The 19,783-nt window shown below is 41.7% G+C and overlaps 1 protein-coding gene across 4 annotated transcripts in view; it reads left to right on the top strand.

Moving 5' to 3' along the window:
* ZNRF3 (zinc and ring finger 3) overlaps positions 1-18,994 on the top strand; it is a 94,996-nt gene extending 76,002 nt beyond the window's left edge. For 3 of the 4 annotated variants that reach the window (XM_068654093.1, XM_068654094.1, XM_068654096.1), the window contains 7 exons: positions 2,653-2,727; positions 6,869-7,000; positions 7,829-7,939; positions 9,133-9,300; positions 12,236-12,338; positions 13,641-15,386; positions 16,149-18,994. In XM_068654093.1, coding sequence (XP_068510194.1) covers positions 2,653-2,727; positions 6,869-7,000; positions 7,829-7,939; positions 9,133-9,300; positions 12,236-12,338; positions 13,641-15,386; positions 16,149-16,192 — 2,379 coding nt within the window. In that variant the 3' untranslated portion in view covers positions 16,193-18,994. Of the gene's footprint in view, positions 1-20; positions 982-2,652; positions 2,728-6,868; positions 7,001-7,828; positions 7,940-9,132; positions 9,301-12,235; positions 12,339-13,640; positions 15,387-16,148 lie in introns of those variants that run through there. The other variant, XM_068654097.1, reaches the window with a different exon arrangement.
* Positions 18,995-19,783: the final 789 nt, after the last annotated feature.

Here is a 19,783-nt window from a genome sequence, read left to right as displayed (position 1 = left end):
GTTGCCCCGAGCCTCCCCTGCTGCCCTGTCCGGCGGGGGCGGCGGGGCTGCGGCGGCTTCCCGCGGCAGTGCGGCGCTGACCTCGCCCCAGATTTTAGTGTTGGAATTAGGAGTTAAGGAGGAGGTTGAATCTGCCTTCATCCAGCAAGCTGAGCGTGTTTAAGTTTCTGCAGAGGGACCGGAGCCTGGGTACAAGTACTCGCATCTAGAGCCGGTTCAGCAGTGTAGGTCGCCACAGAGCTGCAGCAATGAGCCCACTAAGCTCATCGGCATGCACAGTTCAGAGATGTTTTTTTACTTGCTTTTTAGAACAACATTCACTGCTTCTAGAACGTGAAGATATGCCTTTGTTCCCCATTATTTTCATTCACCTGCCCCCAAAAGACCCTTCTTCCCTCACCCCTGGAAAGCCCCCTTAAATCTATGCAGTGCTGGTACTGTATGCATTCTGGAGGAGTGGAATTCAATAATTTTACAGCAGAAGGAACACAGTGGTAATGATGAATTCTACTATTTGAGTATTTAAGTCTTTACATGGTACTGGTACCAAAAACACCAGGAGAGGTGTGGGAGCTTGGATTGTACAGTCTGGAGGAGGCTCGGGCAACTTTATTGCTCTGTATAGGTACCTTAAAGGTGGCTGTAGCGAGGTGGGGGTTGGTCTGTTCTCCCAGGTGCCTGGTGACAGGACAAGGGGGAATGGGCTAAAGTTCCACCAGGGGAGGTTTAGATTGGATATTGGGAAGAATTTCTTTACTGAAAGGGCTGTTAGGCATTGGAATGGGCAGCCCAGGGAAGTGGTGGAGTCACCATCCCTGGAGGTCTTTAAAAGATGTTTAGATGTAGAGCTTAGTGATAGGGTTTAGTGAAGGACTTGTTAGTGTTAGGTCAGAGGTTGGACTCAGTGATCTTGGAGGTCTCTTCCAACCTAGATGATTCTGTGAAATACAGGTGGAACAATAAGGGAGATCTTCCTGACAGGTACGATACTATTTTTGAAGGGTCTTATAGACAGTGTTTCAAGCTGTGTTACTTGGATTTCTTGCAAGTGGTCTCATGCTGCTTAATTTTGATAAACTGGAAAATAATGTTATCATTCTGTCCAGCACAATTTTTGAACGTAGTTGGTACTTTACATTTCAAACACCTGATTTTGCAGTACAGAGTAAGAAATACAGATTTTGTCTTGTTGGTGGAAACTTAATGAATTGCTGTACTGTAAACTGTTTATTCAGTATGTTCACAAAATGAGTTTTTTGTTTGTTTGTTTTACGAACCAACCTACAAATTCTCTTAAAATATATATTTAAAGATCAAAGTGCTTTGCTTGTTGGCTGACCATTCTGAAAGAACAATCTAAATATCCTGAACAATTCTGCATGTGCTGCGTGTCTGTAAAATATGCCTTCTAGGGAAACTTGGAGGAGTTTTCACCTCAGGGCCATGTCTCCTCAGTGGAGATTCCTTTCAACTTTTCCTCCCCAACAGCTTTTAGTGATTAGCCAGGTGTGCTGACTTCAAAGAGGACAAATACCTGCCGGGCTGAGAAAGAGACCCTGTTTGGGAGTTGTTTTCCCTTGTGTACTTTCTGATTGAGTTTGTTATGTAGAGCAAAGAAAATGACCGAAAGATGGTCAAACTAACAGCCCTGACCTGGCCAACAGTCTTAGTAAAACACTGAGTATTATTTCATAATTTACTACTTTCTTATGTTTACGTTCAGGTTTTGCTAGTCCCTATGAAGAGCCAGTGTCATCTTGTGTAGTCAGTGATGGTGGCAGCTATCCCTGCTCAGAAAAATAGTTACTTGCAGTCTGCATCCAATAAAGGTAGTAACAGTTTTGAAGTCACTGAGATTGTTCCCTCTATTGAGCAACACTTCTGTGGAATGTAGAGAGGCACAATGGCAGAAACTGGTAAAAATACCTTAGCCTAGGTGGTTTAAATACTGTTTTATCTATCATAGAGAATTTGAATATGTTCTAATAACTCTTCTGTGCTGTTGGTAACTCCAGCTTTGGACAGTATTAGATTAAAAGCCTCGTATTTAAAAAACTAATCTTATGAGAAAGTTCTGATTTGCATAAGAAATGTTTTATGCAACAGTTCTGACCTCTCGTGGTCAGAAAAAGCATTATTCTCTGATGAGGACAAAAAATCAGGCACTTTGTACACAGACTCTGATACCTAGAGTTTGTCATGACTGTGAGAGAGAATGACTGAGGACATACAAAAGGTGTAAAGAACCTAGCCCATCTTTATATTCTACACCAGTGAGCTTGTATATCTACCCCAAATCACAGGGTAGGTTGTTTTAATGGTGCTTCCAAGTAATACGGAGAAAAAAATAATTGTAAAAGTTCTTATATTTAAAGTCTTTAGAGGGTATAAATCATATTTAAATTCATTTTAAATTTTGTTGAAGGACCCTAAGTAGGACGGGGCAGAGAGATTGCAGAAGTTACAGTGATGTTTAACTACAATTCCATGTTTGTTCAGTAACTCTTTTGTTTGAAATTACTCTGTTTTGTATTAACTACACGGAAACACACACTGTTAAGTTCATTATCTGGAGATGAGTAGAGGGAGTAGTTTATGAGGTAAGAAGTGGTCTTCGGGATGAGTCTGAGGATGCTGTCTTTCTTTTCGCAGGCAAAAAGAGCAGTGCAACGAGGAGCCACAGCGGTCATCTTTGATGTTTCTGAAAACCCAGATGCCATTGATCAGGTATGAACAAGGGAGGCTAGGTATGAACAAGGGAGCCTAGTTTTATTATAGCCTCTGCTGGGTTCTTTTAGAAGTGCTGAGGCAGGACTTCAGGCCATACAGGTCTCAGAGCACACTTACATCATGACATGCAGATTCTGACCCTGGCTAACATTGTGCTGTGGATTTCCTACTCATTCTCTGGCAGACAAGAAGCAATGAACGTGCTGAGAATGGTAGAAAGAGGAGAGTTTTGGGGACTTATTTTTCTTCTAGCCTTTGTTAGAGTACAGAGTCCAGGACTGGTACTAAGGTTTGGAGAAAGGATAGAGGCATGTTTTTGGCCCTCCAGTCAAGAAGGATTTCATTGCATAGTTCTGTGTACAGAACACAGCTTGTGATCAGTGGTATTGTTGAGCATCCATTATTTTTGAGATTGCAAAATGGCTTTCCAACCTTGTTCAAACAAATTCTTACAAAACTTATACCTATTTTTTCTTGTTCACAGTTGATGTATTCTGGGCTAAGTATAATGTGGACAATCGGAGCTTTTCTTTTCTTTTTTTTTTTTGGTGGGGGGAGGGGGTTCTACGTAACTCCCACTTTAGATGGGTAAGCTAATAGTTCTGTGAGAAACTTTGACAAGATCCTAGCAGCCAATTCTGAATTATTTGAGTACAGAAAAGAAGCTTAACAAGCATGCAAATAGTCTGTATTTATTTCACTTTCATTTTGTTGTCATAGAGTTATAGCAGGAACAAGTGAGCAGAATGTTTTCAAGTGCATTGAATTTGGGGGGGAAAAGAGAGACCATCTATGTTTACATTTAAAAAGCTGGCTTTAATTATGAAATGAACATCTGTTGGACAAAGGAATGCGGATTCTGCAATAGATGCTTTGAGAAATTTGGTCTGCCTGTACATCAAGGGTACAGACTTAATTTTGCAAACCTTCTCAGATACCATTTTCTCCACTTTATATGCAGAAAAATTATCTGCACAAAGATTTTTTTCTCATTTTTTTTCTCTGTATTACAGCTTCTAATTACTTTCTGTCATCCATCTCAGAACTTGTGAAGCTCCGTTACTGCCTCTTGTTGACTTCTATCTACCAACAACAGCTCTCCTTCCTTGACTCTTGCTGATTAACTGGGTGCAACTGTGCCCAGTATTTGGGAAACTAGTCTAGTGGATGATTGAATATTTTGGGTGTACGAATAAAATGAAAGAGATTTTGTGGGTTTAATTCCCATAGATTTGAGTATCTTTTGCTATAAACTAAGAATGAAGCTTTATTTTTAGAATTTGTTCTGTGAAGTCAGATCTGTTTCTTGGTTTTAATTTTGCATAATGTGAAGAGGAGTAACAGCATCCAGGTCATCATGTTTAGCAGAAGTCTGTCAGTGTGCAAAAGCTACTGGGGAAGGAGGTGACTCGTTCCTAGACAAGAAAGCTTGAGAGAGAATATGTGCCTGGGAATGTCGGGACAGTGATTGAATTTGGCCTTAGGCTAGCAAGCCTTACAGATGTGTAGGATCTCTGGGTTGCATTGAGTAATTCAGCTAGTTTTGAGTTCTTCAGAATATGTCCATCTTAAAAATAGCTTGATCAATGTTTTCAGAAACCCAGTTAAACAATCAGAAGATTGTGTTTTAAAGTCTTAGTGAAATCTGTCACCATAATCTGGACAGATTAAACAATACTTTGTAAGTAGGATGATAGACTAGTCGATTGGTAATTTCTACATGATTTAGCTAAAAAGAGCAGGTGGATATCAACACAGTGTAGATCTGGTATCTCTGCCATATGCTACTCTTTTTGTGGGGGGCATCCCTGCCTATGGCATGGGCATTGGAGTTAAATGATCACTGTAGTCCTCTCCAACCCAAGCCTTTCCACGATCTATGATCTTATTCAATTTGCTTACATTCCTGTCATCTCATTCCTTTCCCTATACCATTTACATCTGCTTGTCAGTGCTTATCTTGTATCAATCAACGTCTACAGTAAGATTTTTCTTGTGGGTCACAATAAGTTACTTGACTTTATAATGTGGTGCCATTTTGTAACAGATCAATTCTGCCTTCTTTTTATTCTCTTATCTGGTATATAGTTTAGGAGATTGTTATGGATTTAGTGCCCACAGAAGTTGTGCATGCTTGAAGGTTTTCAAGAACTGTCTGGATAAAGCATGAGAACACCTTATTTTGACCAAGAGATTGGACTCCTGAGGTCTCTTTCTACCCATGTTATTTTACAGTTCTATGATTTAGCCTTTCATAATAGCTCAGCTGAACCTTGAAGGCAATTTCAGAGTGAACTAGTGTATCTACTCTTATACCTCCAGTAATTGATAGTATCCTAATAACTCAGCAAACTTATTCAAATAGTTATGCAGCAGAAATTATGGACTTCAACAAATTGGTAAGGTACAAAGAACATAGAAGATAGGAATTCATACTCTTGACATTAGATTGTACAGGAAGCCAAAAAATTGTATGTGAATAAAAAAAAATTGCAAAGTTGAAATAATGAAAAGTTCAGAAAATGGTAATATACTAAGGTAATTTTTTATTGGCACGTGAAGATTTTTACTCTTCTTCCTTATGGGTTTTAACATGTGACAGTATTAATATATGCATTTGCACCTAGTACAGTTTAGTTAAAGCTGCTGTTCAGAAATAATGTTTGCTTATCCTCACATCTTAGTTTTATTCAGTAAAAAACAGCTTAATTCAAAAGTTTGACACTAAAAGATTAATTCACAGTTAAGTGAACACCTTAGTTTGTGCTAGAAGAGAGCAATGGGTGTTTGAAGCCATTCCACATTCATATTCCTTTACTCTTCCATCCATTCACTAGTATCATAGAATCACAGAATGGCCTGGGTTGAAAAGGACCTTAAAGATCATCTACTTTCAACCCCCCTGCTCTGGGCAGGGTTGCCAACCACTAGAGCTGGCTGCCCAGAGCTGCATCCAGCCTGGCCTTGAATGCTTCCAAGGATGGGACATCCACAACCTCTCTGGGCAACCTGTTCCAGTGCCTCACCACCCTCTGAGTGAAAAACTTTCTCCTAATTTCTAACCTAAATCTCCCCTGTCTTAGTTTAAAACCATTCCCCCTTGTGCTATCACTATCAACACACATAAACAGGCATTCCCCCTCCTGTTTATATGCTACCTTCAAGTACTGGAAGGCCGCTATGCAGTCTCCCCAGAGCCTTCTCTTCTCCAGGCTAAACAAGCCCAGATCTTTCAACCTTTCTACATAGGAGAGGTGCTCCAGCCCTCTGATCATCTTAGTGGCCCTCCTCTGGACTCATTCCAAGAGCTCCACATCCTTCTTGTGCTGGGGGCCCCAGGCCCGCACCCAGTATTCCAGGTGGGGTCTCACAAGAGCAGAGTAGTCCAGCTTCTCATCCATCCATCAGGACCCCTCAAGTCCTTCTCCGCAGGGCTGCTGTCAAGTTCTTTTTTGCCCAGTCTGCATAAATACCTGGGATTGCCCAAGTGCAACACCTTGCACTTGGTCTTGTTGAAACTCATTAGGTTTTCATGGGCCCACTACTCCAGCCTGTCAGGTCCCTCTGGATGGCATCCCTTCCTTCTGTTGTATTGACTGCACCGCTCAGCTTGGTGTCATCTGCAAACTTGCTGAGGGTGCACTCGATTCCATCGTCTATATCATTAATAAAGATGTTGAAGAGCACTGGTCCCAAGACCAACCCCTGAGGGACACCACTTGTGATCGGCCTACACCCAGACATAGAACTGTTGACCACAACCCTTTGGCTGCAACCAGCCAACCAATTCTTTATCCACCTAACAGTCCATCCTTCAAATACAGAAAAATGTGTTAAGGGACCACATCAAAGCCTTTGTTCAAGTCCAGGTAAATGATATCCACCACCCTTCCTTTGTCCACCGATGCTATCACTCCATCATAGAAGGCCACCAGATCGGTTAGGCAAGATCTGCCTTTGGTGAAGCCATGCTGGCTGTCGTGGATCACCTCTTTATCTCGTGCATGCCTTAACATGTCTTCCAGGAGGATCTGCTCCGTGATCTTCCCAGGCACAGAGGTGAGGTATTTCAGAAGAAAGGTAGTTGTCTTGAAATGTGCATTCTGAGTAGACTTTTTTGTTATCGCTGTTGTTTTAGCTGAACCAGGGCTTAGAAGACCCTCTGAAGAGACCAGTGGTATATGTGAAGGGTGCTGATGCTGTCAAGCTAATGAACATAGTTAACAAGCAGAAAGTTGCACGAGCAAGGATTCAGCATCGCCCACCACGGGTGAGTCTTTAAGAAACTTTATCTAGGTATTACACTGCTGCACACTGAGTGTGACATTGTTTTGATGCTCCCTATGAGCAATAATAGATGAGAAATTCTGTTGACCTAAATAAACTGAGCAACTGCACTGTGAATAAGTAGCTACACTGGATGTAAGCGTAGTTTCCACAGTGTGACACCTGATATCTTTCATATAGATTTTTCTACATTTATAAACAGCTAAAAAATTAATAGAGACTTTCCTTTTCCTTAAATAAAGTAGTTATTAAACACACCATTCAGATTCATCAGGTAGGTATGTTAACTAATATTTTCTGTGTGTTGTTTTAAGCATGGGTTAATTAGCTGATATCTGATATTTGTAATTTTAATATAAAATTGTTTTTCCAGATACTTTTTTGAACACTACTGCATGTAGTTTACAGAAGAACAAAGCTAGAGGTCAACAATGACCCAGTTACCATTTTGCTTTTGTTTTATTGTTATGGACTATTTCCATTAAGAAATGTGAGAAGTATACAATCACTGAAGATTCATATATTGATTTTTACTTGCTTAGATATACGAGGAAAGCAATAATCCATAAAAACTTGTACTAGTGTGATTCAGTTAAAAAAAATATATATGTTTTTATTTTTTTGTGGAATCAGTTCAGAGGCACTGTGAATCTGACATCTCATGATTGGCATTCTGTGTATTTCATTCAGTTGCAGTAACATAGATACTCCAGGTTTTGTCTCATAAAATCCTAGTTAATGATCAGAGTGCAATGAATTTTGACATCGTCGCTGTGTACATGTATAAAGTATTTTTGTTCTGATTTTTAAGCAACCCACCGAGTACTTTGATATGGGAATTTTCCTGGCCTTCTTTGTGGTTGTATCTCTTGTTTGCCTCATTCTTCTTGTCAAGATCAAACTGAAACAGCGACGTAGTCAGGTAAGAGCAGTAATGGTATATTTATCAAATGCTGAAATTTGCCTTCTTTTACTTTGTCGTAGAATTTACTTGCTGCCTTTGGGGGTGCAGGACACTAACTTAGAATAGCCATCTTTGTGGAAGGGGCTTAGTCATAGATGTAGACCTCTGAAAAGGTTTGGAAATGTCTTTAAATGATAGCTACATTGACCTGTGATGTCTCTTCATTTAAACGCAGAAATTAAATGAGTATAGAAGCAGTCCATTTAGCCTTTAGGAAGGAAGAACATTTCTGTTTTTTCAGAGGCTAATTTATCAGTATCACTAGTGTGCTTCAAACAGAAGTCCAAGCTCAAATGGTGTATTGTGAGGAGAATATCAGGAATGAATGAGAAGAAATCACAACTCTTTTCAATAGAATAATATCTTTTGATTCTTCATCGGAGAAGGTTGCAAGGTAAAAAGTTTGTTTAGGAGTAACTCTAGATGAGATGTTTTGAGTTTGTCCTGTTAAACATGAAAGGGAAAGCAAATGGAAGCTAATGGAAATTTGTAGTTTTAAACAGTCCAGTACGTGGATATACATGTAAAAGGAATGCGAAGCCCAACAGATGTTTAGAAATACTGCCTTGGACATGTTGAGTAGGAGTTCAAAGATGTTATGAGCCAACAGCACATAGTATGAGTCTCAGAAAGAGAGATGATAAATTATATAGTGAAAAGTAATCTACCCCCTTCCTAACTGTCCTACTGATCAAGTTGCTGGGGGAATGATGCAGTTCATTCAGTAGCATTTAATTTTAATCCCTGTCTGAAGTACTGTTTCTGGTAATATGGTCATAGTGGCATAATGTGGCATTACAGTCAATATTTACAGTTTTAAAAAGCACCTGACCACATCCAGTATGATGCCTTGTATAGTTGTTGCCTATCAATTGAACAGTTGCAGCATATCCCAATTATGAGCACTTTCACCCTATTTCAATCCAAAGCAGCTCATCACCTACTGCAGGTGGCATACATTCTTTCCAGGAGGCTTCTGATCTAAATTCTAATTAGGATACTCTCTTCATTTTTTAAGGTGTAACTTAGTTTCGGCCTGATGGGATTTGATAAGATACGTTAATTTGATATGGCAGTGTTTCTCTGCTACCACACTACAGTTTCATGTGCAGCTGCACTGCCTTTTTTTTTTTCTTCTTCTTCTGTTCTAGAATTCCATGAACAGGCTTGCAGTGCAAGCACTGGAAAAAATGGAGACCAGGAAGTTTAAGTCCAAAAGTAAGGGACATCGGGAAGATAGCTGTGGTGCACTGGATACACTAAGTAGCAGCTCCACCTCTGACTGTGCCATCTGCTTGGAGAAGTACATTGATGGGGAGGTAAAGGATAGATGGTTTCTTTAGTGTAAACTGATAAAGTAACTGATTTACTTTAGCACTGTGATATATGGCTGGTTGTTAGATGTATTGTATATTGAGGTTGTGCCATTTGCCAGATGAATTACATTGAGTAGCCAACTCAGCCTCAAATGCATTCCGCAGCTGCCAATGAAAAACCTAAAGGACTTTTGAGCTGGTGGAAGGGGATCGGGAGTAGGATGTGTCCCTCACAATCCATGAGGAAATGGTTGGTGAACTGTTACAGCGCTTAGATATACGCAAGTCGATGGGGCCGGATGGGATCCACCCTAGGGTGCTGAGAGAACTGGCAGAAGAGCTGGCCAAGCCGCTTTCCATCATTTATCAGCAGTCCTGGCTATCAGGGGAGGTCCCAGTCAACTGGGGGCTAGCAAATGTGATGCCCACCTACAAGAGGGGCTGGAAGGTTGACCTGGGAAACTGTAAGCCTATTAGTTTGACCTCAGTGCCAGGGAAGCTCATGGAGCAGATTATCTTGAGAGTCATCACACGGCACTTGCAGGGCAAGCAGGCAATCAGGCCCAGTCAGCATGGGTTTATGAAAGGCAGGTCCTGCTTGACAAACCTGATCTCCTTCTATGACAAAGTGACGTGCTTGGTGGGTGAGGAAAAAGCTGTGGATGTGGTCTACCTGGACTTCAGTAAGGCTTTTGACACTGTTTCCCACAGCATTCTCCTCAAGAAACTGGCTGCTCTTGGCTTGGACTGGTGTACGCTTTGTTGGGTTACAAACTGGCTGGATAGCCGGGCCCAAAGAGTCATGGTGAATGGAGTCAAATCCAGTTGGAGGCCGGTCACTAGTGGCGTTCCCCAGGGCTCAGTACTGGGGCCAATTCTCTTTAATATCTTTATCGATGATCTGCATGAGGGGATTGAGTGCACCCTCAGTAAATTTGCAGATGACACCAAGTTAGGTGCATGTGTTGATCTGCTTGAGGGTAGAAAGGCTCTGCAGGAGGATCTGGAAAGGCTGGACCTATTGGCTGAGGCCAATGTATGAAGTTCAACAAGGCCAAGTGCCGGGTCCTGCACCTGGGGTGCAACAAACCCAAGCAGAGCTACAGGCTGGGAGATGAGCGGTTGGAGAGCTGCCTTGCAGAGAAGGACCCGGGAGTATTGGTTGATAGTCGGCTGAATATGAGCCAGCAGTGTGCTCAGGTGGCCAAGAAGGCCAACAGCATCCAGGCTTGTATAAGAAGCAGTGGGGCCAGCAGGGCTAAGGAAGCGATTGTCCCCCTGTACTCGGCTCTGGTGAGGCCGCACCTCGAGTACTGTGTTCAGTTTTGGGCCCCTCACTACAAGAAGGACATGGAGGTGCTCGAGCGAGTCCAGAGAAGGGCAACGAAGCTGGTGAGGAGTCTGGAAAACAAGTCCTACAAGGAGCAGTTGAGGGAGTTGGGATTGTTCAGTCTGGAAAAGAGGAGGCTTGGGGACGACCTTATTGCTCTCTATAGGTACCTTAAAGGAGGCTGTAGCGAGGTGGGGGTTGGTCTATTCTCCCACGTGCCTGGTGACAGGATGGGGGGGAATGGGCTAAAGTTGCATCGGGGAGGTTTAGGTTGGGTATTAGGAAGAACTTCTTTACTGAAAGGGTTGTGAGGCATTGGAATGGGCAGCCCAGGGAAGTGGTGGAGTCACCATCCCTGGAGGTCTTTAAAAGATGTTTAGATGTAGAGCTTAGTGATACGGTTTAGTGAAGGACTTATTAGTGTTAGGTCAGAGGTTGGACTCAGTGATCTTGATGAACCTAGATGATTCTGTGAGTTGAGGGATCTCATTTTTCAAGTCGATACTTCCTTTTTTTTGAGGAAAACAGGTAAAGAAGTCAGGGTAGCCTCAGCATTTAATTCTCTGGGTATTCTTAACAAATTGTGTGCTATCTAAGGTGATGGTACATGTTGGACATAAGGGATACGTTTTGTGTTTTGCTTTTCAAGCTTTGATGGTACCTTGTCTTTAAAGTGTCGAATACACAGCACTACTGAGAAACCAGAGGCGAAGCAGGGTTCCTGCCAAGGTTTAGGAACTGGTTTTCAGCTCCTAGTTAGCATCTCTGCATTGATGTCAGTGCTTGCCTTCTCTGACATGGCTCTATACAGAGGAAGTAATGAAAGGATGAAATAGAAGGTAGGTGCCTTAGAATAGAAGCAGACAATAAGTTTTAAACTTCCATTTAAAAATGAGTTGGGGACATCTTAGTCTGAAATGATTCATAAAAGATCCATACTCTTTAAAGGTGCAATATTTGAGTGCTTCAAGCTACAATTTAATGTCGCTTGTAGAAATTTAATGTAGTTAGCTGATCGGAAATTAGTCATAGTAGCTAAGATGATGGCAGAGAAGAACTTCAGAAAGGCTCTTCAGAACTGACTGTACAGTAGATTCACGCATGAACTTCAATGTAAGTGATGCACATGGGGAAGGGAAGAGCAAAGGGTAGCTTTGCATGTATATGGTGCTTAGTTTTGAGGTGAGCATCACCATTCTGGAGCAAGATCTTGAGAATGTTCTTGAGAGCTTTGTGAAAGCAACTCAGTACTTTGTGGCAGTCAAAAAGGCAAATCAGATATAAGGAATGAGAAGGGAAAGTCTGGAGAATTGAACAGAAAACAGTTATGTCAGTGTGTAAGTTCAGTCATGCGCGCACATTGAATACTGTGCATTTTTGATTCACTCATTTCACAAAAGGTATGTTGGAAATGAAGGTGTTTCAGAAATGGGTAGTCAAAGTGATCAAAGATTTGTAATGATTTCTGCTTCGAGACTAGGATGTAGTCTGGGATGTCTAGGAATTCCGAATCTGTTCAGTAGCTAGGTTGAAAAAAGTAGGAATAATCTGCAAGGTTTCACTCATTAGGCACCTGTATTTTTCATGTCCCTTTATCTGTTGCTGTAGGAGCTGCGTGTTATTCCCTGCACTCACCGATTTCACAAGAAATGTGTGGATCCTTGGTTATTGCAGCATCATACCTGTCCTCACTGCCGCCATAACATCATAGGTAAGTGTTGCTGCTGAGGTGCAGATTCTCAGCTGTGTCACCCACTATGGACTTCAAAGCTTATAAGATGAAATAGTGCTTATATGTAAATCTCCATACAGCCCATAGTTTTTATTGTAATGCAACTCTAGAAATACAGGTAGGGCTAAATTCTTTAAAAAATGACTACATACCCTGAAATAACAGGCCGCATTTCTGTCTTTTCCTTGTGGGTACTATGTCCAGCAGAGGGCAGCATGTGACTTATGAACATAACTAGGATAGATAAGTTTAGTAGAATTATTTAATAATAATTTAATATGTTTTCTTTTCTTATGTTAATACAGATTTACGTAATGTAATGTTGTGGTGGTTTTACCTTGCTGGGCAGATGAACTCCACCACAACTGCTCTCTCATTCCCCCTCTTCTGAGGAAGAGGGGGAGAAGAAAGTTTGCTGGAAAGGAGAAAGGAAAAAAAAAAAAAAAGGAAACTTAAAGGAAAAAGGAAGAGGGGAAAAGCAAGCGAAGTCTGTGAAGTAGCACAGAGAGAAAAAATATTTTGTACTTCCCATCAACAAGCAATGTTTGGCCACACCCCTGGAAGCAGGGCCTCAATACACATAGCATTATTTTGTGAGGACAGACATCTTCATAACGAGAGCTCCACCTTCCCCGTTCCTAGCTTTTATTGCTGAGTGTGACATCATATGGTATGGAATATCCCTTTGGCTGGTTTAGGTCAGCTGCCCTAGTGATGTCCCATCCCCACTTCTTGCCCACCCCCAGCTTACTGGCTTGGGGTGGGGGTTGGAGGAAATCTTGATGATGTGCCAGCAATTGCTCAGCAATAGACAAAACAGTGGTGTGATATCAATGCTGCTTTAGCTACAAGTACAGAGCATAGCACTATATGGGCCACTGCAGGGAAAGTTAATTACATCCCAGCTAGACCCAGTACAGATGTGTAAGGTGAAAACAAAAGCAATGACTGCCAGCCATGCTCTTAACCTGCAAGATCAGGACTGCTGTTTATGCAAAAAACTTCCCATATACAAGAACAGTATCTGCAATCACTTTACTTTTTTTTCATTATCATGCAAATACAGTTGAGTTTTTCAACAGCTTTCAGACAGATGCTCTTGACTTATTTTGAGAGTTACCATATTTTTTCTTTTCCGCAAAGTATTGGTACTTTTTTTCTTTTTAAACTTTGTTGTATGCATAATGTAACTAAATTCAGAACAATATCTTTTGTTACATAAAGTCTTTTCCCTTTATTCCCTTGTACTCCTACTTCTCCACTCTTACTTCTGACATTCAGAACAGAAGAAGGGAAACACAGGTCCAGTCTGTCTGGAATCCATCAACTCAGCACGCAGCCGGCAGCAGAGGGTGATTCTACCTGTCCATTACCCAGGCCGAGTGCACAGAGCAAACCAGATAACAGCATATCCCACACGGACAAGCATGGACCCTCATGGAAACCCTATCACGGTACTTACAGTTGAGAGACATGGTGAACAGAGCCTCTACCAAGCCCAGTCTGCAGCCTATATCCGAAGTTATCAGCCTATTCATTTGGACCATGCTTTAAACACACATCACTGTAGCCTGGAACATAGGGCTTATTCTCCAGCTCACAACTTCCGAAGACCCAAGTTTGGAGGGCGCAACTTTTCCAAAGCAGCATGCTTTTCCCAATATGAGACCATGTATCAGCACTACTACTTCCAAGGCCTTAGTTACCCTGAGCAAGATGGACAGCCTTCAGCTGGCATTTCCTCGAAGGGTCCTTCCCGTGCCTTTCAGCCTGGTAGCAGCATGCTTTTCCCTCCTGTGGTACATGTAGTGCCCTCATCTCGCTTGGAGAGTGGCAGTACCTCCAGCTTTAGCTGCTATCATGGTCATCGTTCAGTGTGCAGTGGATATTTGGCTGACTGCCCTGGGAGTGACAGCAGCAGCAGCAGTTCTGGTCAGTGCCACTGTTCCTCTAGTGATTCCATGGTTGACTGCACGGAGGTCAGCAACCAAGGTGTTTATGGGAGCTGTTCCACCTTCCGCAGCTCTCTGAGCAGTGACTATGACCCATACATTTACCGCAGTAAGAGCCCTTGCCGAGTGGGTGAGGTTGGTGGTGCAAACAGGGGTGCAATTGTTCTCTTGGAGGGCCCCCATCAGGATGAGCTTCCAGCTCATGCTCACAGTCTGGTGGGTGTTGACTGCCGGCCTGTGCCAGCTTCTTCCTCAGGGGACCAACTGTCTAATTGCAGCATGGATATGAACTATAGTAGTAATTCCTCACTAGAGCACAGGGATCTAAATGGCACTACCTCAGAGGGAGGACCTGAGGCTGCTCCTGGTGCTGCTTTGGATGTTAAAATGAACTGGAAGAATCCAGAGATAGTAGGGCCACTTATGGAGCAAGCATGTGCATGCTGCCTTGAACTCCAGCACTCTGCCCTGGAGCCTAGAAATGGGACAGCTGATTGTAGTGCACTCTTCCTGAGCTCTCCACTATGGGGGGCATGTGGCCCAGGGATAGAACCACAGTCAGGGAATACTCAAGGCTTGTACAGTATTAACTCAGACCACTTGCATAGGACAGATGGGGTGAAATACGAAGGGTTGCCCTGTTGCTTCTATGAAGAGAAGCAGGTAGCCTGTAGTAGCAACAGTGGCAGTGGAGGTGGTGGCTGCTATACAGAAGACTATGCAGTGAATGTGCAGTACACGCTTCCTGATGACACCTTGCCAAGCTGCTATAAGGGTATATGTGATCTGGGTCAGCGCATTCCCATCATTCCTGAAGACAGAGACTGTGAGCTGATCCTACCTACAGAGTGCCAAGGGACCCACACAGGTAGCTGTAGTTCCTGGGATGGGACACCTGAACTAGATACTTACCTGCACTGCCAAGGTATAGGAGAGGTACAAGATGAGAGGGAGGTGTGCTACGAGGCAACATCTTTCCTTCAGCAGAACTGCTCTCAGGAAGAGGAAGCCAGAATGCTCTTTTCTAGTCCCATTCCGAACTCCCAGAAGCTGACAGTGACCACAAAGACCACAGGTAATCCGTGTGCTTTTTTTGATTACCTTTCTGTTCTAGCATATGATATGCAAGATCACTGCCAGTTTCCCAGGTATATGCAGACATAAAGGTTACTGACATCTTTTGCTGAAGAGAGTGGGTTATGAACTAATTCTTCACCCAAGAGTGTTACTCTCTTGTTACCTGTACTCATTTGGCCAGTGCTAGAGGGATAGATTATAGTTTACCACCTAACTCTTTAAGAGCTTGCATACACATACTTGTGGGGAAGGGAGGAGAGCGTGAAAAGTGATTGCTAGTATCAGGTCCCTATTAGAGCTCTCACAGCAAGGAACACTGTGCCACTCTTGACAGCTTTGGCAGGTTTGAATGGAAACTGCCAGAGTTTCAGGGCTCCTGTTCCAGTGACTGACTGTCCCTGTGGTGAAAAGATTTTCCTTAGATCCAGTCTGAACATTTTATGTCTCAGCTAAAGCCTGTTACCTCTTGTCCACTGTGCATCACTGTGAAGACTCTGTCTCTCTCTCCATGATATTCACCACATAGGTGTTGCAAAGCTGTTAGGGGGTTCCCCCAACACCTTCTTTTCTGGAGACAGAATGACAACAACCCCACTCCTTCAGCCTCTTGTTATAGGGCAAGTTCTTCAGCCCTCTGAGCATCTTGTCTGTCTGAACTTGATTCAGCCAGTGTCATGTTCTGGGGGCCCCAAAATGGGATGCAATATTCTAGATGCAATTTTCCTTAGTTTTAACTAGTAACTATTTCTTTATCCTTTAGGTGCTGGATCTCATCCCATGGAGAGAAGCCGGATCAATGATTAGACCTGTCCAGATGACAACAGGTGGAGAAGTGGAGCTTATGAAAGACTCCAAATTCTCATGGACTCCAGTTTTTTTAAGCTTTGACAAACACACAAAAGTGGTAATGTGGAGAAGTCCCTCCCCCACTTTCCTCAGTTTCTCTTCCTCTGTGTCCACGTCACCTTGATCTCCTTTCTCCGTCTTGCCTGAAGCCTTCAGGCCTCCATTGGTGTGCAAAGCCCATGTGGGACATGGTATGGAGCATTCTGAGCTCTAGTGCCATTTCTATATTAATGACAAAGTGTTATTTATATTTTCTTTTAAAAAGTGACTATGTCAGCTCTTGCTGAGAGGTAACATGGTCTGTTAAATAAGCCAGGCTATGTGTAGATGCTGTTACCTCCTACTTAAAGGAGTCAGCTTTTGATAAGCTCAGGGCTACACACCTGCCTTAGAAACCAGATAGCACCTTGAAATAAAGTAGTCCAGAGGGATACAGCTGCTGAATGGATGTTCAGATACCAACTAATTTAGTAGCAAATCCTAGTAGCCAACAAGTTATACAAGTGATTTTGAGGGAGGTGAAGGATTGGACTGTTTCCTTCTTCCTCTCCCCAACCCCCCTTTCATGCTGCTCTGATGATTTGGCTAGGAAGGGTTTCCTGCCATTGTGATTAGTTTTAACAGATTGGGGGTAGGGAAACAGGTAGCTCAGAATATTCTCATTCCCACTTCCTGCTAAAACATAGACCTCATTGTATCTTCTGACTGGTGAAGAATGTTGTGGGCCCTTCCCTCAAACAGATGGTAGAAGAAAGTGCTTAGAAAGGGTGAAACCTTTGTAGATGATGAATCTTGCCTTCCATAGGAAGTTTTTTGGGCACTTGTTGCCCCTCTCCAATGCTGGCATATGCAGGAAAACAGAGTTTGCAGAGGGGCTTATAGCTTGCCTGGCTCATTTTGGGAATAGGTCTGATGCCTTGTTTCCTTATAGCCTGCAAGCATGCCTAAGGGAAGCAGTGCTTGTCACCTGTTGTGCACGTGGGAAAATGAGAACTTGTTTTAGTCATTGTTTCCTTCTTTGCTGTGGTTGATGTAGCTTCCATAGATTGATTTGTTTTAAAGGTTTCTTGGGCCCAGTTAGTTGTGTTTCATTTTTGTCTTGTGTACAGAGTGTTCTCTGTACTCCATTAGCCTGGGCGCATCCTTTTGTTCTTGTACTAGTGGGGACGTTTGTTATCATGAGATAATGTACGTCATCACTTCTGATAGCAATTGTTTCCTGTGGAAACAGCGGCTTCTGAGTAAGAGGCTACCATAGCATGGTTTAAATTGCCTGTCATGCTGCATGTGCCTGAGGACACAGTGTCTGGTGTATTCTCAGCAGGAATTCTCCTAAAGGGAAACTGCTTAGTTAATGCCCACATTGCCAGTCTTCCAAAAAAAAAAAAAAAAAATTGATTAAAGTTCAGTACACATGGGAGATATTTAAAAGACATGAAAAAAAGTTCATGTTACATTTTCAAACAAAATGTCCTTGACAGCACTGGGCTAATTGTGAAAACCATAGAAGTTAACTTGTTTTCTTTATAATCCCAAATATTTCAAAAGAAGCAAATAACCAACAAACAACAAATAAGTTTGTTTACTTTTACTTTTTGTACTAAATAAATTAGGAAAAAAACAACTCTGTTTGAAAGGAGTTCACATTAGATCTCTCTAAATGAACAACCAAATCCAGATATTCAGAGAATTGATACAAGACAATATCTGGGTATAAAATTGAAATAATAATTAAAATAAACACATTTTCTATGTGTGAAGTTTATAGAAAACTTATTCATTCTCTGAATGACTGTACTAAGTGGTACGTGTTGGGAGAATAAACTCTAAATTTTTTTTTTAAAGTCTTACCTTTCTCCTTCCTCCACTCAAAAGAAAAGCATTTTACAAGTTATGGTGTACTGCCTGGGTTATTTTGCTTGGTGTTTTGTGCGGCATTATCTAAGGCCACCTACAATGCATTGTACTCTGTAACTGCACAGCATGTTGTGGTAAAATGTGGTTATAAAAAAAGGTATTTGAATGTTCTGGCTCATGGTGTTCCTGGATGTACTGGTCTCATTCACATGTTGTGGAAATCTTTGCCAGTACAACAGTCTCTGCAGGCCTTACCATACAGATGTACCCTACACTTGGTTTCCGTGTTTGGTTTTATATTCAACATTTAGTTAATTCCCTGCTACCTGTATGTGTCTATACAATCTATAGGCCAGCTGGCCATGATAGATGTTTTTTATAACAAAATGCCTTTCTACTACTTACATGAAAAGTTGTCATTGTGTTTGGCTCATGAGGCACTATTTAAAATGTTTTAAAAGTTATCTTATAGCACTTAAAATTGTTTTGTATAAAATTTGCTGTAAAGATTTGTAATATGGTTAAAGGGCTCTTTCTCCTTCATTACCATTTTTAAAATGTTTTAAAAGCTAGAAAACATCATGTATATATTCTGTATATGTATAGCAGCACATTTCATTTATGGAAATATGTTCTCAGAATATTTATTTACTAATATATTTATCTTAAGCCATGTTTTATGTTGAGAGTGTGTGACATTATTGTAATAATCATTGAAAATCACTAACATGAGGCCCTGTAAATACATGATAATTGCACAAAAAGATTTTACAGTACTTGCCGACCAAAAATGATTTAAGAAAAGTTGTAGTTAGCTGCAGTTTTGTAAGAAAGTGTACAAATGTCTGTATTAAAAAAAAAAAAAAATCAAAAACACACAAAAATACAGTTTTATTGCATACATGTGTGGAAGTTGTCCTTCTTGTTTGTGGTGAAAGGACACAGCTGTGCTTCTCAAAGTACAGTCCTATGTGGACTGTTTTCAGCAGCAGGGTTTCTTTGTTTGTTTGTTTTGGGGTCTTGTTTTGTTTTTAATAATAGGTAAACACATATATGCATACACGTACAGATCCTAACAAAAATGATCACAAAAAATTTGTAAGTGGGATTTTTAGGAAGCAACACGCAATGTTCTGTCTCAGGGCCATTAAATTTCCAGGTAAGTGCCACACTTGAATATCCAGCAGATCTATTTATCTGTATGGTTTTATGCTTATTATGAGGTTATTACTTGACAATTTGATCTCCTTCCTGGTACTGTCCCCAGGTAGTCTCACCCATTATCAGTGTTGCATGAGGCTTCCTGTCACTTTAAGGTCTCCGCTCACACGTGGTTGATCTTGCTGTTGAGGAGGGGGAAGCTAGACATTTTCATTGCAGGAAAACAGACTACACAGGAAGGAAGGGGAAGAAAGTATAGGGCACAGAAGGAAAGGAGAATGTTTGGGAAGTTAGCACACCAGAGTATGCTGTGGAAAAGATGGGGTTAAGAGCTCTGACATGGGAAGGAAACAGTAGGAAACACAATGAAGTTCAGACTGCAAGGTGGTAGTTTTAACTAAAAAGGTATCACTTAGGACTCTGTATTGTATGGAGGCTCTTTGAGGGGGTCATAAAAGCCACTGAAGCCTTGAATCACAATAGAGTGTCACCTTTTGGAAGGCTTCCTCATTTATGTTTGGAGCCTGCATG

Source organism: Anas acuta, chromosome 17, assembly GCF_963932015.1.
Source record: "Anas acuta chromosome 17, bAnaAcu1.1, whole genome shotgun sequence".
In the NCBI taxonomy this organism is placed as follows: domain Eukaryota; kingdom Metazoa; phylum Chordata; class Aves; order Anseriformes; family Anatidae; genus Anas; species Anas acuta.
The sequence above is the reverse complement of the archived record's forward strand: the minus strand, read 5'-3'. Positions and strand labels throughout refer to the sequence as shown.